The sequence below is a fragment of the Teleopsis dalmanni genome, chromosome X, assembly GCF_002237135.1.
Source record: "Teleopsis dalmanni isolate 2A chromosome X, ASM223713v2, whole genome shotgun sequence".
In the NCBI taxonomy this organism is placed as follows: domain Eukaryota; kingdom Metazoa; phylum Arthropoda; class Insecta; order Diptera; family Diopsidae; genus Teleopsis; species Teleopsis dalmanni.
Window position 1 is genome coordinate 41,486,742 of NC_051848.1, and position 24,388 is coordinate 41,511,129.

Here is a 24,388-nt window from a genome sequence, read left to right on the forward strand (position 1 = left end):
GATTTAGTGGATATTATATATGTGAATATTATACATATCTACAGGAGAATTGTTAAGAAACTTATAATAATAACTTCATAATCACTTACGACTTTAAATTCCAACTTATAACTTTAAAATCTATATTATTTTGTTATTTATACTGATACATAATGAGGCAATGCTTTATTAAAATAGTTGAATATTTTTACATTATTACTTTTATAATTTAATATTAATTCGATTTTGAGCTTAAATAAACTTAAAATAATTAAAATAATTACATGTTCAATGGCTTATAACTAGAATACATACAATATATTAAGGTTAAACTTACAAATAAAAAAATTCACAAATAAAATGGCTCACATATAAGTGTTAGGATCTAGCGTTGCAATAATCGGAACAGAATGCAACTTAGAAGCGCTGCAATATACCATGAGAGTTGGAATTTCAACAAATTTCCACTCGAATTAGGCGCTTTTGTTGTTGGATTCGTGACAGTGTTTAATATGTCACCTAATTTGGTTATAATCTCTGGTAATGGTTTCGTCTTAATATCGCAAGCAGTATTTTCAATGGCATCCTTTACATGCGCCGTTAGAATGCGGAAGTTAATAACTGCAGGATAAAGATCAGCATAAATAAATTCTTGTAATCGATTTGAAAGTACCCAGAGACGATCTTGATCATCAACTTTAACGTCACTTGGGAAAACCATTTCTGTTGGACTCATATATACACGTCCTTGTGATTTAATGGTATAATCACGATTTGATGTCTTCCAGCAGGCGACTGCATTTAAATTTGGTAACGCATAGAATAACACACCTGTCAGTTGATCTAAAAACGAAGCACCAGCTTGTGCATTAGGTCCACGTGACCCAAGACGCTTGAAATCATGATATATATTGCCTGAAGTAGCAATTGTTTTATTTCGTAACAAGGTAGTGTTAACTGAAAATTCCATTGTAGAGCTCAAAGGATGAAAATATAAAGTAGCGGTGCCATCAGCTTGGGGCTTTGACAATGCTAACCCGTAAAGACCATCATCCCATTGAAATACAATTCCATCAATACTATAATTACCAGCTAATGGATCTGGATGAAAATAGTTATGATGTACACGCCATGATTCTTGCTGTTGCCATGAATAAACAACTAATCCTGGATTTCCAAGATCACCAGCATAAGCATATGTATTATCGCAATCACCATCCTCAACAGCTAAATTAGCAAAGAAAGAACCTTGCTTTACCTGATCAGTTGGAAAGACATAACGACGTAACAAATTATCATTATGTAGATCGTAAATGAGCAATTGTGCTGGACCATAGATTTTGGTACGCTCTAATACTCCTGAAATACGTGTATCTAATACCCAAAGACGTCCACAGCGATCTGCTCTAATGCGATACGGTGAAACTATTTCTGGTTCTGTTTCGTTCAAACTATGCGCTTCCCAACTTGGAAAAGGTATCAGTGATGGTGATTTATTTGAACTATCTGCAAATATTTAATATATTATTTTTTTAGAAATATATGTATATAGTTCATAATATATAAAATTTATTTTAATAAAATTGTACTTATATTTAAAGAAAATATTAATAAATAATTATGCTAGTAAAATGATCTAATTAGAATAGTTTCTACAATTCTACAATTGTAGACCGTGCACTTATAGCAGTAATTTTTTTTTAATTCATTCATAAATATATTAAATTATGTCTTACTTAAGGCATAAGTCAACTAAGTTTTAATTTGAAATAAGTCAAGTTTTTTTAGTTTAGTTAAATCTGAACTAAAATACCATCAAATATTCCATATCTTTATTGTTTCAAAATAAAAACTATAAATTATTTCATTAATAGTAGATTAAAAAACACAACAAATAAATAATTTGTAATACAAATGAATACATTGCGGAATACATTGAGGAAGTCACCAAACGAAATCTGCAAACAAGCGGAAGTCTCAAGGAATCAGAAGACCTGGTAGGCCCAAGCAAATGTGGAAGCGAACACTAGAGAAAGAAATCCAAGCAAGCGGAAAAACCTTACCGTACAGAAATCGTAACAGTTGGAAAAAGTTTGTTATGACCCAATGTACCCCTGGGAACGCAATGGAATGAAGAAGAATACAAATGTATAAGAAATGTTTACTTGAAACTCAATCGAAAACCAATAACTGAGAAATACCATGAAAAGACAAACTGACCAGATTTATAGATTTTTTTTAATTGGAGTGAAAAAAATTTCTGTTCAGAGGCATTTGATTTATTATAATTTTAATAATTAAAAAAAAATTGTTAGGTAAATTGAAAGTTGAACCTCAAACTTCATTGATTGTCATCATTTAAATTTCGTGCCAAAATTCTTAAAGTCTGATTTTCATGACAGTTGCATGTCATCACGAAATTATTATCATCACGAAAGTGTGATCTATTATTATTATCGTTATTATTGTACTATACATACATATGTATAATAATAAATTAATAATAATAAAAAAAAATTTTTATTTGTAATAATAAATTATCGCATCGTACTGCAAATTTATTGACACCCCGAGATAATTTGTTGATAGGAAAACCCTTAAGAAATGAAGGAAGAAATGTTATTTCTCTGAACAAAATAAGTTCAATTTTATGTATATAGTTATATATGTAATCTTCTACTGATTGATTTGTAAATTATTTATTATTTTGTATGACTAATATTTTAGTCGAATTTTATATTACTAATATTTTGTAACTCAGTAAAAATGGGTATGACAAATTAATTATTAAATGTTAGTTGATTCATGCTCGCGGCAATTAAAAATCAAACGTTATTACATATAATTTTATTTATTAACAAATGAGACTTTTGCAAAATTATTAATGTGTCATATAATAAATAAATAAATAATAACCAGAATTGGAGATTAAATGATAAATCATTAATGACAAAGTAATTTCTTGTTTATTTATTTCTTACGTAGGAGTTAAGCAATAAAAAATAATTACAATTTAACGTATTTCAAATTTACAATACAAATATAAACAAATTTTGAAAGGTTAAAATTTTAATAACAAACAACAATTTTTTGGCCTATAAATTTTAAAGCTCTACGATGAGAATTTTTGAAGTCAGTGAATTTATTTTTTATTCATTGGTATTGACAATATGAAGTTTTCCACTTAAGCAAAACCTTGAAGACATGATTAAATATATATAAAAGTTTTAACCATTTTTTTTAGGAATTAATATTATCTTTAATAATCAATTTATTGAATTTTCCAGTTAAGTGAATAAGTCAGGGACTTAGTAAATATTCTTAAATACAACACTTTTTTAAAAATCTTGCTAAAAAATTTTTTTAGGATTATCTGAATTCTAATAGTAGTAGCTTTCTTTTCCATAAATAACTGACATTGTATTAAACTTTACAGTTTGTATATATTTCAGTATATATAAATTTATATAAACTTTAAAGTTTACCATTTGCTATAAGTATCTATAGAATAACGTGAGTAAAAGAAAACCAAGTCACAAAAAAATGCTTAATACTTTTGTATCTGGAACTTCCTATTCATGTCCTAAGTCTTTGCCTAACTTAATCATTCCTTTCACTGTGAAAAATTTGTACGCGAACATTATTCTTAAGATGTATTTCAGTGTTATCATCTCATATATATCAATCTTATGATCTTATACTATCAATGAGCAATATTGGTTTTCGTTTTCAATTAACTGAAAAAGATTATATTATATTATAATAAAATTTTACAGCTGAAGAGAAATGGATATAGCCAACATAAATAAATATAAAAATACTACTACACTATTTTACTAACATTAAGTGCTATTAATTAATTATATTAAATTGTTAATATTTATATGAAAAGGAGCAAATCAGAAAGCTTCAGTAACCAAAATATAAAGGCAAAATGAAATTGGATAGGGCATATTATCCGACGACCCAATAAACACATTCCACGACAAGCTTTGACATGGAACCCACAAGGCAGCAGACGCACTGGTGCACCGGCTTTAACTTGGAGAATGACAATTGAAATAGAAATAATAGAAGCGTACGGTTTAAGAGAATCGCCCTACTAGGGAAACGAATACTAAGAAGAAAAAAATGAAATACCAGAATGGAACCACATGAGGTACTTTAAAAAATAAAATACAATAAATATAGTTGATTCAAAGGACTCTTGGCTCATCCAACTATATCAATTTCAGAACATGTAATATTATAATTACTTCATTGTTTATGGTGAAAGATATCAGGTTTAAGTATAGAAAGTATATTGTATATATATACGTATATGCTTTATTTGTAAAGAAGAGTTTACACTTTCACGTTATAAATTTAATTTAACATTATACATTATACAAACAAATTCTTATAGTACATAAATCAGCATCGTTATTGTTTCAAATTTATTCTCTTTTTTGTACATAGTTTTTGCATTTGTATTTTTGATTTTATTTTGCTATGTTTTTTTGCCACTTTCAACATTTCTTAGTAAGATTTAAATAAATTGATATTCAAAAACCTACAACAACAGTCAGTAAAGGCTAGTAACGATTGTCGAATAAATTTATCGTTAAAATTGAAAATTTCTATAAGAAACTTAAATAAAAAATATTTAATATTAAAAATTGTTGTTTAAATTTTATTTAGTTTAACAACAAACAAAATAAGTTATGTTAAAATGTATGATTTCGTAGCAGTGGAATAACAATTAACAGAGACTGGAATAAACTTTTTAACACCTGAGACCTTATTCGCAAACTAGTCCAAAAGTGGACTAGAACAGAGTTAAATCAGTATATTTAAAATATCGTTTTTCATTTCACTATTGGCATTGCTAAAGATCCCCAGTAACCTATTATTTAGTTAAATGTAATTTTGCACTAACTAAAGCCAATTAAATTCTATATGCAAAAGTGAATTTAGTTTTGGTCACTTTTAATTAAAAACTCTAGAGGGAAAGTGATGAAATATACAAGATGCGAAGCGCTTAGTATATTTATAATATGCTTGTTTTGAACATACTACAAATCAATTTAAATATTTAATCAAAAATATTACCATTTAAATCAATATATGCCAAAGAAGCGGGCACTCCATCCTTCCAACGTGGCAATGTCACAAATAGTCTATTGCGATACACCTCTAAACCGAATGGTACAACATTATTTGGCTTGAATTCGCGATTCTCAATTGCGGTCCAGCGTGCATCTGCGTTAGTATATTTAAAATCAACTTCTTTCCATTCATAAGCAACCCGTAAATTATCATTCGCTATCGCCGTTGGGACTGTCATGCAAAATACTGTGATAATGGCAACTGTCCATGCACTGCATGGCGTCTGCTGTGCCTTTAATTTATGCGTAATATACGTTTTCATTTTTATTTTTATTTTTTAAGTTTATTTACAATTAATTATTATTTTTTAATATATTTTATTGTTATTTTAATAAAATAGTTTGTTAATTATATTTTTGGAAAAAATTATTGAGAACTTGTATATCACAGTTACTATTTTATGTCATTACTAGCATCCATCCGAGGAAATTTAAAATGTATCTGTAAAAAATTAAAATCATGATATATTAAAAATAAGGAAACTGTGTAATAAACACTAAAAAATATCATAAATTTTAAATTTGGAATACATAACTTAATAATTTACAATATTTAAAAAATAAATAACATTTAATTTTTATTTCCTTAAAACGGGATTCCATTATTAGACTGAAGTTATCGCTACAATGGTTGATGCTTAAGTCTACCCTGTATTGAAATCCTAACAATATATTTAAATATCAATTCTATTTACTATCTAACTAAAACACTACCTTACAAGTCTGGGTATGCTTACGGATGTGAGAAGAATGAGGAGTCCTCCACACATGTGCTGTTAGAATGCATTGCGCTAATCCACATACGGAATAGGCTCCTAGAAATGTGTGTTCCAAGCAACAGAGCTTAGAGACCTACTCTAAATCCAGAAGGGGACACAAAAAACCCGACGGTTACAGTGCGACATCCTCTAACAACAATAATAATTTACGCTCTTTAAATATCCCAGCTATTTTGTGACCCTAAGTATTACTTGATGGTTTGACATCTGCGGACCTTCCTCGTTCACTTGAATAAGTCAAGAAACTAGTTTGTTTTACTTAAAAGTCATTTACGATCTTCGAACGATATAGCTCGTAAATCAGTGCTTGTATAGATCAAAGCAGTTTATATAACTAAACAAATATTATTTAAACTAAACTAATTTTAAAAATTACTAAAAAAATATAAATGTTAAAATATAAATAGAATGTATGATTTAGATTCCATACAAGAAAAGTTTAAATACATGAAAAATGCATTATCTCATAGGAAACTAAACTAAAACTTTTACGGAAAAAACATTTTCGATATTTACAATCTCTAGTGGAATAATAACAGCACAACCCGGGCATTAATAAAACATAATTCAAATAAATCTTTTTGTTATTGTCGGGAAGTATCGTTACTGTGACACTCAGTGATTAACTCAGCGTTCACACCGGCTAAGTTTTGGTAATATTTTTATGTTCGAATGCAAATACAGGTTACTTTCATTTCTTATCTGCGAAAAAAATGTATATGTGTTATTGCTAAAATCTTGCCAAAAGCTAGCCAGTGTAGACGCTCTGCAAGTTTGTTACTCAAGATCGTGAATACCATTATCAATGTTTTCTCTTTTAAAATTATCGAAAAAATTAAATCTGAAATGGCTTCATTGTTAGCAAATCCGATCATAAACTAAAATGTAAAACAAAATTCTGAAGAATTTATCTAATAAAGTATACAGCCATACATTCTTAGTAATACATGCATGTATATAAGAAAAAGAAAAACGAAAGTATCTACTCAAATCATACCCACAAGCAATAGTGCAATGTTAAAGATATTTGTGTTAAAATAAAGAGCTGAAAAGTATATATTCACAAATCGTTGTATCGAATTTTAATTATCTATCGCATGTTATGGTATGAAAAGTCACCTTGATATACCTAAACGAGTTTACCTGTTCGAGTTTTTAAGAAAATCTATTCAATTTGCGGTCAGCAATATTTTGTAAACTGCAAATAAATTTTGTTGTTAATAGATACTTTTTGGTACATGAGAGCACAATAACTGCACTTGACAATCACTTCAAGTTAAACAGTGAACGCGAATTGTATCAGCAAATATACTTCCAGTCTCAATAGAAATACTTGTAAAATTGCTCTAAGACTGTCAATGCCAAAAATATTAATAATTACATATCGTCATACAATTTTTTCAACAAATATTTAAGCTTTTGAGTCGATATTATGAACACTGTATTTAAGTCAGAAAAACTTTTTTAACTTTACATAATTTATTCAAATTATTCTTTAGACTGGAAACACCTAAATTAATAAAAAATAAAAAATTATTTACTTATTATTTTTACTCAAAATTGATTTTTAAAAAATATCAAGATTTATACTAACTAAAATTTGTTTATATTATTATGTATTATTAGCTATAACGTTACAGTTTTTTTGTGAACCTTTAGGTCTTCGTAGACTACGCGATCAACACAAATCCCTGTAAACTCATTTTTTATACCCTCTTCAATGCAATTCACTTCTTCTCTGACCTCCCAGTCCCGGAACTCCGAATTCAAATTTTTCGAAGCAGGGTGCCTGGGAATACATACATAATACAACTATTTAAATCAACCATATCATATCACTAACGTTCTCATTAATTGGTCAGCTAAATACCAGTCGAGAAGGAGTAACGATATCCAAACATATTTACGCAAATGAATTCTCCTTAATTACTAATTAATACCACGATCTTATTAAAATACTCACAAAGTTACAGTCCCTCTCATTAACCGATTTAATTAATGGAAATTTTTTATGGTAAGCTTTGGAACGCAAGGTGTACCACATAAGATTGTAAATATAAGTTGCAAATGCTATTAAAGCGAGAACTTAGCAATGTAACGACTTAAGTAAGGCAGAAATAATTGCTCTCCTTTTTTTACTTAACATTATTGTACTAGAAAGAGTCCCTATTATTTTCGATTGTTAAAACAGAGATCTCACAAGAAGTGTAAGTAAAAATCTTGAAGAATTGGAGACTAAAGATTATATTGTCTCGGTTTTTCATACGAATACACAGTAAAAATATAATCTATTATAGATAGAATTTGCTAAAGTCAGCTTAAAAATTAATATAACGGAAACAATCTTCACCTCAAGTATAAACTATCTGCCATTATACTGACATAACTAAAAAATAGATTTGTTGACAAGCAGTACGAAGGCAAAAAAAAATTTTTGTGATTACAAAAAAAAAATATTTTAAATTTGGATTTGAGAGGCAAAAGTTCTTCTTCCTCGGTCACGTCAATGTATCATTCCAATAATTATTCGGTGGTCAGTTTCTGATGCAGCTTTAAGTAAAATATATTTTTCTTGACATAGTTATAAACAATATACCTATGTCTTATTCAATGCGTTAGAGGCAAAATAGATTATAAGTCATTTCCACCTTTCACTTTATAGAACTTCAATATAATATAATGTAAATAACCTTCATGATATATGTAAATTTGAGTAGTATTTTTTTCAAATATTTTTTTAAGTGCAGAGTTGTTGAAATGTATCTTTCTTATTTTACTAATTCCTTTTTTTTTTGTTTTTTTTTTTTATGACGTATAATGAATTTCGCAGAATTGAGATACGTATATAGGTATGAAGGTATGATATTTTATATGTGTTCACTTATATGTGTAAACATGAACAAACCAGTCATTAAACAAAGCAAGGCAGAGAATCTCATTAAAGGTTCAAACTTCAAAAAAGCACCTCAAAAATTTCGTGTTTGCATGGTTTTTGATCAGTTCAGACTGAAAATTTTGTTTAAATCGCGAAATTTGAAATTCATAACGAATTTCAAATTCAACCTATTACTTTTCGTGATATATACAGATATATACATGTATGAAACCAAAATATATTTAACCAAAACTTGTTTGTTGTAATTCAATTATTAAAGTTTTAATTTTTTAATTTCTACTCTGATTTAGAATTAATAACATAAATGTTTCTGACTTAGTTACGACTACATATATTAGTTACATACCAATAAAAAAAAAAATAAAAGTAAAATATATGGATTCTATATATTAGATTCTATAAGGCATGTTCATATTTTAACATCTTAACAGTCACTTGTCAAGTTTTTTGTTAAGAACGCAAGTGTTTACAACTTCAGATACCAAACTTCAGATATTATGACCACATTTTACTTAGTTAAATACAAACTAAAATTAATAAAAATATCTGAAGTTCACACGATTGTTTATACAGAGAATCATAAAGCGTTGAAGTGATACTTTTATTATTGTATTTAAAATAATTTAATTATTTTAGTAATGAATAATTTTTTATAGTGAATTCGTACAACAAGACTTTGACCAGCGGAACCATTTGAAGGCTACAGCTTTTCTCTTTCTCATAGTATATATTAAACAATATTATAGATTCAAGAAAAGCTTTGAAGGCATGTAGCGATTTCTATGGTTTTCAAACGTTAAATAACAAGACTTATGCCACTCCTACGATTTCCAATAATTCTAGTAAGCAGAAACTAATATTAGTCATTGTAATAAACTAGTTCAAAGATTAATTTTATTTTTAAATACAATAAAAACCACAAATTAGTGAAACAACTGTATTGACTGCAGTCCACTTTTTGTTTTTAAATTAAAAAAACAATTTAACAATAAAAGATATACTCATATATTAAACTACAATTAAATAGTTTTAAAGAAAGATTTAAAAAATAACAACTTGCAGTGATAGAAATGATAGAAATACAGACAAATACTCAACAAATACATATTATAGAGAGATAGAGAGATATATTCCATATGGGTTATCAATATTAAACTAAATAGTAGAAATGCAGATGAAACAAAAAAATTCTTATTGGAGAAAGATATTTCAATATAATTATAAGCCTTTAAGAAGACTCTTTAACAAATACCTAGCAATAATAAATACTAAATATTCAGGATGCTTCTTCATATAAAAAATATAGTAGGACTATGCACTCTATACTAAGTAAATTGTTAATTACTTGACTTCAAAACAAATGGGAACGCCAGAACAAAATTAATTATATTTTGCATATCTAGCAAGTTTTAAGCGACAGCTGCAAAAATTTCGACTTCTTCATGCAAATTGCATATTAAAATTGCATATTATTGGATCGGTTGAATAAAGAAATCAAGAAAAATCGATCACATATATCAAAGATAAAAATTTTGTTTTAGCAAGATAATAAGTTTCCAAACTTGAAAAGATTGCTTCAAGGAAAAAGATTTGCATCAAATGATGAAGTCGAATAAGAAACTGATATATATTTTGGAGGATTTGATAAATCGTATTATTTAATAGGTAATCAAATGTTAAAAGATTGTTGGAGTCGGTGTGTCAGGCTGAAAAGGGACTGTTATCATCATCATCATCAATTTCTGTGTCTCTCATACACTCTTACTATTGAAGAGTTTTTCGTACAAAAAGTTAACGAATCTGATCAACCAAGCTTACCTGACATACCCCCGATTAGCTTTTCCTCTTGAGAAAAAAGTTAAAATGATGGCTGTGATCAAGGCGTTTCGGATCGATTGTGACAATAAAAGAAAATTCGTTAAAGGATATGTAGGCTATATGTTGTAAATATATAGATATATGAATAATTCGATAATTGGGTTAAACGCAGACATACTTTTATTGTACTGGATTAAGTCTACCTTAAAGAAGACCAAATAATTTTTTTATTTAAATCTTTTTACAAAAAATGTATATAAAATGTATGAAATTAATTATTAAATCTATAATTAAATCTAATCTATAATATATATAATAATCAAATCTATAATATTTGAATATCTGTTATTGAAGATTTATTTTTAATCATCACTTTTTGCTGTGTTTGCCGTTTTAGAAGCTTAATGCCTAATGAACACGGCACCCTTTTACACTTCAGCTGGCACCGAACCCATAAAAATTTAATTTGCATAAATAATTATTAACATTCACGGACTTAAATCATTCAAATTTATTACTTCAAATTTTATTTTAATAATTCAATTACATTTAATTACTTTTTTAACCTTTATTGAGTAATTTTTATTTTAAAAAAATTAACAAATTAAATTTTATTATGCATTGTCTTACAAGGATTGACTTGCAATCTAAAGTTTTATGTTATAAGTTTTATGTTCTTATAAATGTTGCTTTAAATGTTTTTTTTTTAAATATTTACATTAAAATAAAACACATTTTTTTTAGAGTTTTATTAGAATTTAAAAATAGAAAACAATAAAATCGTAAGAAAATAACTTTTATAAAAATTTTTAAACATGAAACTAAAAATACCGGACTTAAATTTTATGCTAATTATTTAATTAAATTTTATTAAAATAAGGTGATTCTAATAAAATAAAGTTAAATCAAATTAAATTATATGAAATAAAATGATACAAAATAAAACGAAACAAAAAAAAATAAACATAACTGAAATTAAATCAAATCAAATTCACACAAAATAAAATAAAAAAAATTAAAATAAACTTAAATTAAAATAAATAAAGTTATATTAAATTATATTAAATTAAATTATATTAATTAAATTAAAATAAATTCAATTCGATTCAATTCAATTCAGTTCGATTAAAATAAATTCCATACAATAAATTTAATTTAATTTAATTCACATATAATAAAATAAAATAATAAATAAATATTAATATAAAAATAATAAAATATAAAATAATTCAATTCAATTCAGTTCGAATAAACACATTTCCACAAAATAAATTAATTTTATATTATCTTTACATAAAATAATTTAAAATAAAATAAAAGAACTAAAAAAAAATAAAATGAACTTAAATGAAGTTAAATTATATTAAAATTAGTTAAATTAAAATAAATTTAATTTAATTTAATTTGAATAAAAAAAATAAAATTAAATTAAATTAAAAACACTTAAAATAAAATGAAGTAATATAAAACTAAATTAAGTAAGATTCAATTCAATATAATAAATTTAAATGTATTAAATTCATATAAAATAAGATTAAATGATATTTATGTAAATTAATATGATTTAAAAAAAAATAATACAAAATAAAATTAAACAAAATGAAATATAATATAAATTTAAATGAAATGAAATTAAATTTATATAAAATAAAATTATTTTCATATGAAATGAAATAATAAAAGCTTGTATTAAATGCAATTAAATATCATAAAATTGATTAAATTTAATTTAATTAAATTCATATAAAATAAAATTAAATCAAATTAAACTAAATAAAAGTATGTTAAATTCATAATAAATTAAAAAAAAAATAAATTAAAATAAACTTGCTTGAAATAAAATAAAATTAAATAAAATAAAATATATAATATAAAATAAAATGTTAATATTTTCTTACCGAGAATGACGCGCTTTTATGACGAAAAAAACTATTTAAAAGTTAGACAGATTCGAATAGCAAAAAAAGACAAAGACAAAAATTTTCGTTAATTTATTGATATTTGGCTGACCATACAACGCAAAATAAAATAAAATTATATAAAATAAAAGATATCAAATAAAATAAAATAAAATAAAATTAAATTAAATAAAATAAAATAGAAGAAAATAGAATAAAATTAAATAAAATAAAATAAAATTAAATTAAACTAATTTAAATCAAATTAAATTAAATTAAGTTAAAATAAATTATATTCAATTCAAATTAACTTAAATTAGTGTAAAATTAAACAAAATCAAATTAGATTTTAATGTAATTGAAATTAATTAAATTAACCAAAAACATTAAATAAACAAATAAAGAAGTCAACATATCTAATAAATTTATTTTCTTGACTTTTTTATATATTTTTTTAATACAGAAATATGACATACTATTAAAAATTGAGTCCAAGTACGGCGCGATCAGGTTTGATCTTTAGGTCTTTCGTTCAGTTGTTTTTTTTTTTGTGTAAATTGAAGTTAAAGTACCAACTCATTAATAAAAATTGCATATTAGACTACAATTTTAAATAATAATAAATTTGTCGCATTTGAATTGAATGTCAAGTTGTCCATAAAAAGCGTGTTTCATATGTAAATTTAGTAATACAAATTCATTGAAGTGTATTTTAACACCATTACATTGAAGTATCTGTATACTTTATTTATTGTACTTAATTAGTACATATTATACAGTTATTTGTTTGTTGAACATATATGGCATGTGTTTTTAACAAATAATATACAGTCGCAGTATAAATACAAGAAAATAAAGATTTTTTTTTTTTTCAAATTAACACATAGCGCCGACCATACGATGAACGACGGCTCATTTTGGTTTGGATTACATTACTTTTACATGGCACAGTGCCACTGTTTTACATACAAAATGGGTACACATGTGTTCGAAAGTGAACTGCGCTACATACTTGAAAAAGTATTTTAGTACTTGAGCAAGTTAGTTTAACTTAAAACTGAAGCTGTGTCACATGAGAAGAAAAAGTGTGTTTAAATTTTACATTTTTAACCTGAGCTGAAGATGAAATATTTCAATATAACACGTGCATAACATTTCATAAGAGATTAAAATATTTTGTATAATTAAATTTTTATTTTTACCAAATATTAAAATGAATATTAGAGGAAGATGTCACAAACGTAGGAATGCAAACACTTATATAATATAATTATTTGTTATATTGAAACCAAAAAATATCAAAATAAATATTAAGATACATTTCATAGATTAAGCAATGAGCTACATCAAATAATTATATAAGAAAAGTATTAAAACTGCTATTGGGATCCTTAATTGCTTACCCTAAACCATTAGAGCTGTTCAGACGTGCCCTTCAGCGAAATAGAGCTAAAAGTGTTTACGGCTCATCTTATTGCCCTACATATCATCTCAACAAAATGGATTCAACTTATGAGACTGAATTAAGGCTTTGTTTGAAAGCAGATAAAATATATAGTCTCTTCTTGAGACTATCCAAATTTAATCTAAGCCAGAACATTTTATTGATACTTATCATAGGCGTAGTGCTGTACTCAGTTGGGAAGCAACATACTGTTCTATATTAATTCTATATTCACTCAAATAATAATTTTTTCATATACTAAATATAAACAAGTAAGTCACAAATATCTTGTCCAAATGTTCAGATAATGTTAATCTCAGTTCTCTGAGAATAGTTACTTGCCAACATCTAACGATTCACAGATTTAGAAAAAAAATCTTTATTGCGGATTTTATAAATATACAGGACATGCCTTTTTATATTATTTTCATCTACTAGAAAGAAGCAGAAAAAGGAATTTAGAAATGAAAATAAAATTTTGTGACTAAAGGGTTAAAAAACCATACGTTTACATATAGATTTAATATTAAATGATTGCAGTGTTAGAAATAAATCTACCATTCTAGAATATTTAAATTTAAAGTATATAATATCAAAAAGATACACTAAGCATGTAATTATACATAGAAAACTACTATTTTAAACTGACATTATGACGCATTTATTTACAAAAAGTTTTTTTTATAATGTTAATTATTGATATACAAATCATTTGACTTTTTAGTTATAAAAAAAAAATTTACGAGTTATAAACAAAATATAAATATTATTTATTAAGTTATAAAACAAAATAACAAAAAAAAATACCGACTCCCAATTCGATTAATGAAATAATTGAAACAAAAGACTTAGAAAACAAACTTGCAAATTATGGTAATTCATTTTCAAATAAAAATATCTATAGTATTGTAGATATATTGTAGATATGATTAGGTATGATCTGATAACGTCAATCTTGATTTCTTTATTTACTGTCCAAATTGTAATGGTTTTTATTACAGTGTGTTATGTCAGAAATCAAAAATTCTACTGCATTTACTTACATTTAATAACATTTTTGAGAGTATATTATTTGTTTTTGAACACCGACGAATGTTTTAGGTACTAACATAAAACATCTGAACAATATCACTTTAATACACTTTAATATTATTAGTTATATGCCTATAACTAATAATGTAACTATCATCACATATGGTATGATGGTGATACTGCCCTTATTTCCTCTTAGAGAAACGTTTATAAAAATAAACAAAGAAGTATAAGCAATAAATCAAATTTATTTTATTTCTCTAATAATCATAACTAGGAACTAAATCAATGTATTTTTTAACTAAACAAATAATTGTCTCTTTTATCTGGAATCTTGCAATCACTCCAGATAAATAAACTGTTAATTATATATTAAAAAGTAAAAGCGTTTCTGAAGATTTCTTTGACATTAGGAAGCAAACAACAATAGGGAGAAATTCGGTTATAGGATGCAAATGTATCTCGTTGGTTGAAAAAAACCCATCAATTGAAATGTACAGCTAATTTTATTCTAATTCTATCTTATACTTATATATGCCAATATTCCAAGCACATTTACACACAAAATTAATTGTGGAAGGTTTATATAGCAACTTTTGTGAGTAGATGACGAATACCAAATTAAACTGCATTTTAATTTATTTTTTAGATAATAGCGTAAAATATAAAATCAGATTTGCTTTAATCGAAAAACGACACAAAAAATAAATCTATTTAATATCTCATAAAATTAAACATAGTTAGTTAGTTGTGATGGAGGGAGAATCGAGTCCTCCTCACTTAGCTAAAAAGCCGTTTTGAATCCACAATTCCTTGTAATAGTGGATAAAAGAAAGTCAAACTAGAACTACCCAGAAGTATTTATAAAGATGAAAGTTTGGCCAATGCTAATACTGGTTCTGGTCAGGCCTGGACAAAGACACAACAGGAGTTCTGGTGTCCTCGAGAGTTTGTAGACATCCGTTGCAGGAAATATCACAGGATTGGTCGAATATAGCTCCATGCCGTCCTATTGTCAAGTGCCCTCTAAAAACAGATATTAGCCTAGATACCTCTGATTTGCTTCTGTCATTCTAGTCAGAGATTCTACATTTGGAATAAATTGGCCATGTAGCTCTCGACCTGGTTGCTGAGATGGGTCCACTAACTATTTGCCTGTTGCAAAAAATTGCCTTGAATCAACCTACGACCGTAGCTGACAGGGGCAGGGATTTAAATAGGAACATTCGTAGAAGAGGCGCCTAGTCTAGCAAACTTCAACATAGTTTTTATATATTTTTAATATTATTTAAGAAAGTATGTATTATACTAGGAAAAATTTGATCTCCGAGTTTTTATAGAAGTTGTTAAACACATTTCAGGCTGATCATGTTTTCTTCTAACCATTATTTTATTTTAAATTACAGTGTATATAAAACTTAGCAGAAATTTTTTCCCATCTATTCATCCGTGTGTAATCGGAAATATTTTATATAGGAGGAAGATAGAGCCCATACCCTACCTCTAGCGATTCTAAAAATGATCAGCTATCGTTAAGGACAAAATTATTTAAAATATTACAAAGGTCGAACTGGAAGGAACTGGAAGGATACAAGTATATTTAAACTAAATTTCCATATTAAAATAAAGCACTGCGACCGTCGGGTCTATTGTGCCCCCTTCTTGAATTAGAGTAGATGTCTTAACTTTGTTGCGTCAATAAAAAGTAATATAAAACCTACTTTACAGAATTTTATTGCCTCTTCCGTAAGAAAATAGATTTACAGAAGCCTTTTCCGTATGTGCATTACCGCAAGGCACAGCTGATATTAAATGTAGTCATATGTTCTAGGTGGATGAAAATTGTACCCACTGACCAAAGCGTCGAAAACTTTCAACATATTATATGGGATAATATTTAAATAAAAGCAGACTGTGAGTGTTTAAATTGACTGCATTTGAAATTTTAATTATAATAATTATTTAAGCCAGAAATGTTCTTCACTCATTTAGATTCGCTTGTGCTGACTTTCAACTGAAAGGCTCTGCTAGAATGGTTTAAGCGAAGCTACAATTATAGATAGATTCATAACTAAGACATGAAGGCACAAATACATTCCAGAAATTAAAAAATACTTGAAATAATAAGTTAGAAAGTTCCAAGGTCGAAGAGTGTGTTGATTATCGGGAAAGCATTAGTACAGTTTTTTTTTTTGGATTGCATAGACATGTTACTGTTCGACTACATTGAAGGGATAGTTACAGTAGCTGGGATACAATAAAACTATTCAATAAATTTAATATTCACATTGTCGGAAACTCCTACGTTTACTAATGAAAAAGTTTATTTTTTTCAATCATGGTTTATTTCATGTTTAAAAGTTGGGTGGAAAGAAAGAAATTTTTTTAAAATGAAGAAGTATTATCTACCATAAAGATGTGATTATAATAAAAAATATATAAGAACAAAAAATTATAAAATGTTTCTTTGTATATACATAGGTCGCAAACATACATTAAGACCGAAAAGTTTTCGGAAATTCTCATTTAAAATTCGCGCGCTGTATATTTTTCGATATTTTAAGTTTATGTAGTTTGGCAGCAATTAAGGACAATTACTATGCAAAAAATGAGCGCGATCTGTCAGACAGTTCGTTTACGGCAGCTGTTGAAACCAGTTCACCTCAGTAGTGCGTTGCGAAAAAAACAATGGAAAAAAATATTGAACAAAGAGTTTGCATCAAATTTTGTGTTTCGAACGAAATTTCGTGTGCAGAATCGTTGCGAATGCTACAAAAGGCTTATGGGGAATCAGTTTTATCGAAAACTCAAGTTTATGAGTGGTACAAAGCCTTTCAGGACGGTCGTACGACCGTCGAAGACATTTCGCAACGCACTACTGAGGTGAACTGGTTTCAACAGCTGCCGTAAACGAACTGTCTGACAGATCGCGCTCATTTTTTGCATAGTAATTAAGGACAGTGCTGCCAAACTACATAAACTTAAAATATCGAAAAATATACAGCGCGCGAATTTTAAATGAGAATTTCCGAAAACTTTTCAGTCTTAATGTAGGTCGTACTTTTTATAAATCTCAGCATTAAGTATTGCAAATGTTAACTTGAAGTTTATACTATATTTAAATTGAATAAAATCACAATTAAATTTTTTGGTAGAGTTATACATTGTTGTGTTTAGTTAAAAAACTAACAATGTTAGTAAATACTTCATTTCACTTCAATACGTCAATACTTTCCAGCTCTGTATTGCAATCATCTTAAACCCTCCACGTTTCACACTGTAATTTATAAAACACTACATTTGTTTGCTGGAACAACTTTTCATCATCAATACATTTATGTACATGTAACTTATGGCCTTTTTTTAAAAGAGGTTTCAAAGTCTCAAGCCCCTCTCTAGACTACTATTTATACTTCCGACCATACGTAGTCAGTATTTCACTTGAATACCACTGTTCTTATGTTGTAATTTATTTCGATTTTGGTTCAAAATTTAAAAGTCCGAAATGTAGAATATCTATTTGTGTCTATATGACCGATTGTAGTTCCATTAATGTTACTTTTAAAAATATGCAAAAAGTGGTTAAAAGTGTTTAGCTCGTTTGTGCCCTAACAGTCTTATTGGCTTTTTAAACCTTTTATGTAATAAATAAATAAAAAAAGTTTACCAAATGAACTGCATAAATATTTTGAGCAGAAATAAGTTAATTTTAATAATAAAAATATGTATGTGTATGTTTATACTTTCAACAACAAAAAAAAGAAACAAATTTAATTTGTCGCTTATCAACGTCGACATGTTCAACATATTTAGCGACTATGACGTCACGCACACGTTGTATGCCCCATAAAAGCCGCTTCTGCAGACACATTTTATGGGCAAAGCACACTTGAAAACACCGAATAATTTCAAAACAAGAATAATATCATATAAGCCTTTTCATACATAATGTGTATCTCAACCTATACATATAGTATTATTATGTTAACATAAAAATAAAATATTTGTTTGCAGCTTAGCACACATAGCGACAAAAGCGCATATAAAAACGGTTTGTACTTTCTTTGCGACCATTGAAAAATAATTTTAACACAAATCTATATATTTATACAATAACATTACATACCAAATGTAAATATAATAATAGACATAATGCATTTCACTGTTTTAGCAAGCACACTTAGCATCTGAGCATCTGAAAAAGCTCTTGCGCTTAGCTTACCTGCAGATAATTTATTTGCATAATTTCAGATTTAAGATACTTTTGAACTTCAATCACAGATTTGAATTTCGTTCAAGATACTTTCAATAACTATTAAAAATAAATTTTCAACAAATTTACATACTTTTTGTCACAGAGTGTGTTTCAAATGCACTGCAGCGATTTCGTTCCCAAATCGAAATAACTTTTATATTTTTATTTTTTGGAAAAATGCTCCATGTAACACAATTAAGATCTAGTGTAGCTTCTTGCTCGAACAGCGCTCAAAACGAAACTAAAAGTTGCAAAGCTAACGAAATTAAAGCCAAGCTTGCGAACGCGCGCTCACTTGCCAAGTCATTTTTTCCACATTTTTTTTATTTTGTTTTTAATTTTCTTTACAATGTTAGAAACGCTCCCCTCAATTAAAAAATATTATAAAAGAGACAAAACCCAAAAATTCAAAAATTAGAGCAGGTCTTGTTGACAATGTAGCTAACACTACACTCGCAATCCAATCGCAATCCAATCTATACACTGCGCGATCAAGAGTATAAGAAAAGTACAACATCTGATCAATGAAAATGTATAAAATATTTTACAATCATTCACATAAAAGTCCAATATCTTTAAAACTGTTACACAGTTATTTAAAGAAAAAGCGTTAATCAAAGAAAGAAAATTAATCCTGAAATCACTCTCTCTCTCTCTCTCTCTCATCAATCACAAAAAGTTAAAGAAACTAATCCCATTTCTATAAAACAATAATTGTAAGAATGATTTTGTTGCTTTAGATATTTTATATGATGAAAGGAAAACCAATATCTTAACGAAGAGTACCTAATCTGAAATCACTCTCTCTCTCTCTCTCTCTCTCTCATCAGTTCCAAAAGTTAAAGAAAATAGTACACATCTGATAAAATTTTGCATGTATTTTTTAACACAAACAACCAATCTATGATTGCAATAATGATTAGGTCGCTTTAGTTATTTTATATGTTAAAAACATAACCAATATCTTAACGGAAAGTACCTAAAATCTAAAATCACTCTCTCTCATCAGTTCCAAAAGTTAAAGAAAATAGTACACACACACATCTGATAAAATTTTGCATGTGTTTTCAATACAAACAACCAATCTATGATTGCAATAATGATTAGGTCGCTTTATTATTTATTATGTATAATAAAAACAAAACCAATATCTTACTGGAATTATTCTAATCCTAATATCAAATAAATTATTATATTATCTTAGGGAAGATTTCAACGCAATTTAGTAAAGTCCAGTATTCTCAACAACTTTTCCACTACTTTTCAATATAACTTGGTTTTTGTTTTACTTAGCTTTGATAGCGTAAAATTTTTGGATTAATTTTGTATTAGTAATACTTCAGTACTTTCATCTGATATTTGCCTGTTTTGAAATGGTCGCAAGTTTTGTATGGACTCGACTGAAATTTTTTAGAGATACCAGTTTTAAGGAACAGAATTTTATCCCTATATTGGAGTCAATTATCTATTTATTTATTTATTTATTGTTCGATATATAGTGTCTTGAGTTTCCTTTAATGACTCTTATCTGAAATCGCCACGCAATTATGCAAGGTCCCGACCAGTCGGCCCTAGCTATCTACCTTAAGTAAGACAACCGCATTAACGTGATTAGCTTATTTAATCCTATCCAACTAATTCAGTGTATATAATGAATATGCTTTAATATAAAATTAATAACAAATACGTTACTTAACTGAATTATTCAGTATTTATACTCAACATTAAAAGTGTAGCAAGTCAGCAGTAAATCAAGATCACAGCCTTTATTACGGTGCCATAGTTAGAGGTTCGTATCATTCGAGTTGATCGTAACTTTAAACATTTTTTTGTTTAAATATGCTTGTTCGAAAATGTTCGAAAAACATATAGGTTTGAGCATTAGGTTTTATACATATCTGTATAAAATATATCCAATGTTCGAATACTTTCAAATATATAAAAAGTTCAACAAAAATATTCGAATTCGAGTATGGTGATGCTACTAGAACATCCTAAAAGTCGAAAACCTAGGTATTTCTTTCTGATACTGTTCCATGTGTAGCATAAATGCTTAACAAATACTTCGCCTTATAGAAAAGTGCGTGGCTTCCGTTCTCGATTATTTTATTCGTTTGTCAGGTATTTTTACTTTAAGCAACATGAGATTATTTTTTTTAATAAAGTAGCTGTCAATAATCTTCTCACTTGCTTTACTAGTTCGCGTGTAGCATAATTAATAAAAATTACAGCTTTTAATATAATTATATAGTTGGGCTATAACAATGTTATAATTACAGGTTTTTAACTATAAACTATTAGCACAGTCGATAGTTATATTGCACCTAGGCTAATTCATAATTAAACTTGGCGTCTACTTAATTCTCAGCTAATTATTTTAATTAAAAATTTACACATTAAGATTAAGCGTCCTATTGTATTACGACTCGCACTAGTCTGGACTGCTTGACAAATCTGTACTACTTGAGGGAAGCATGTTTTCATGTGAACTGCTCAGACTCGAAGTCGTCACAGATGAGTCATACGCAAAAATGTTAAGAATCAATTGCTAATACAAGTTTTTTCCGACATTCATGTGTTTTTACGTATTTTCCAGTCTTAATTAATGGCAGAATTACACATAATAACATCAACACATATCTCTGATTTCAATTAATTACGAATTAATGATTCAGTTAAACTGTAAAATTTGAACTACTAAGTAACGCTTTTTATAGATACAGTTTAAATATGCTTTGGCCTTGACAAGATATATTTTTATTTTCTTGATTTTACAATAAATATGTTTTTTTGATAAATATTTTTGTTTTTTTAAAAATGTTGGCTCATGAAACCATAGTATTTGACGATTTGTATTAGATCTAGTATCTACATTAATTTTTTTATCAAAAACTTCCAGAGTAAATAATGCTAGTTTTATGGATAGCGAAGAATGATCTAATAGCACGTTACCTTGTCTAGCCATAAAAATAACAATATTGTTTAACAGAGATCGTCAAAACTTTAAACTACAGTTTGTTTTATTGTCTTCTTCTTAAATTGGTATAAAACTATAATAAAAGCTTAGAGCCTAAAACCACTGTTCGCTTAAAATCATGACATATAACAGACGGTTTATTTGAAGTTGAAGCAAGTTGAAACTGTTTCTAGCTTTCGAACAGTGTTTTTAGAGCCTTTTAAAACCTTAATACGATTCAGTGTTTTTGATCTCAAACAATTGCATGCTATAGGAATAGGAATAAACGGAGTACTAGCTCCCAACGAAACGGAGTACTGCTATCATCATTGATCTTTTGTGCTACAACAGACCCTAACCGAACAGAATATCTTCTGTTCCGTTTTTCAAATAAAAGCCAGAATGTCGATATGCTATAACAACGCTGTAAATATTTATAAAATGGTGTGATTGTAGTTCGAAATACTGAAAGTGGTTCATTTAGACCGCAAAGTGGCGTTTATGCTCTACACTTTCTTCAGTTGCAAGAATTTTCGAATTTCGAGTTCAACAGATAGTCTCAAAAAAGTTTTCTTCATTAATGGTTGAAGAAACTGCAAGTTGACATTCGTATAGTATATTTGTACTCCTTTGTCGACCGACTTAGAACTATAATGGATGGCATGTACATATCAAAAATTTGAAGTGAATTTCATGAAACTATATACATATATTCTCATCAGTTAGTATAATTCAGTTCTAAATACTTACAGTTCATTTGAATATCCTCTAGAAAGCAATGCATTCAAAAACTATAAATTATAGATATTCTCTTTAAACAATATAGGATTATGATTTCACATACTGCATGATCCAAGAAAAGAAAAAACTCGTATGGACGAATTTTTGATATAAACCTACTTGTAAGAATATATAAACCTAGTATGAAATTAAATCGCTTTGCTGGTTTCGCTCATATCGTATTTGAATGCGTTTCTTGTTAGCAACGGGTGACAACAAGACGTTGATCAACTGACTGACGAGACTACTAGAAGCATTCCCGATCATTGGAATATTTTCGGCAATTGCAGAGTGCTTCAGGACCTCACTCGAAACACCTAAGTAATCTGGGCATATCGTTGATATCATGCAAATTCTTACTGAGTTCTTTCTGTGCTAAAATTTTTATTAAAAAATGGGAAGACTCTACTATGTGCAGGTAACTATATGCAATCTAGCCACTATCCATTTAAAACAAATCCAATATTCTCATTGAGATGCCCCAAAGAGATATTAGTCTTATGGTAGGTTTACTTACTTACAAGTCACTGCAGACTAGGGAACTATACTAGAAGATTGAATCTCCCTTTGATCAAAACTGTCACCTCTTTCTTGAGCATTCAAAGTTTCACCAAAGGTTCTAGGTGATTTTAAAACCCTAAGTTTTCTCTATATACGGTAACACAATGGACCAGTAGACCTAAGTAGATCCCCTAAGAGTCGCCAATATAAACTAACCTAACCTACATTATTATACAAACTAAATAATATATATGGATAGTATATATTTATAAAACATATGGCTAATATATATGCATAGATCACTATTTTTAGTTTATGCACACTATTATGTTGAATAGACTATCCAAACTTACTACTTATTGTCAATTTAATTAAAATAGATTATAATAACTAAACAAATTTCCAAATAGAATAAAAATTAATTTTCCATGTAGTATATAAACTTGTAATTATGTAAATTAGGTACACCTAAATCCATAAATTAAAACAACATTGTGTGTGTAGACTATAAGTTGACTATATTTGCGTTATTAATTAAATTTTTATAAGATTACATATATAAGATTGGTACATATATTCAAGTAATCGCGTACTCGTATACAGATACATAATATTATAGGTCATTCCTTAAATGTTTTAGTAACATACTATCAATATAGTTAACATATGTATATGGTTTATTATAATTATTTATTATTGTAAATAGTACAATATAAATACACATACGCTTACAGGTTACTAGTTTTATATATATTAGGTTGCTTGCATTTATTGCTTCTTTTACTGTAAATATATATATAGATATATAGATATATATATATATATATATATATTAAAAATAATAAAAACACAACTTGCAGGACAACAATTAAAAAACTCCAACTACTACTTCTGTTACTATAA

At 27.4% G+C, this 24,388-nt stretch overlaps 1 protein-coding gene across 1 annotated transcript; it reads right to left on the minus strand.

Moving 5' to 3' along the window:
• Positions 1-140: 140 nt before the first annotated feature.
• On the minus strand, positions 141-19,471 carry LOC119689873 (protein yellow). The gene is made up of 3 exons (XM_038104804.1): positions 19,340-19,471; positions 5,071-5,568; positions 141-1,485 (listed from the first exon to the last, which is right to left on the minus strand). The coding sequence occupies exons 2-3, from the start codon at positions 5,387-5,389 to the stop codon at positions 365-367; spliced, it is 1,440 nt and encodes a 479-aa protein (XP_037960732.1). The 5' UTR covers positions 5,390-5,568; positions 19,340-19,471; the 3' UTR covers positions 141-364.
• Between the last annotated feature and the right edge of the window lie 4,917 nt (positions 19,472-24,388).

Bases quoted from the DNA above. Each gene is read 5' to 3' on its own strand.
- LOC119689873 (XM_038104804.1), bottom strand. From the start codon at position 5,389: ATGAAAACGTATATTACGCATAAATTAAAGGCACAGCAGACGCCATGC. The intron at 1,486-5,070 runs GTAATATTTTTG...AAATATTTGCAG, and splicing joins GGCATATATTGATTTAAATG to ATAGTTCAAATAAATCACCA.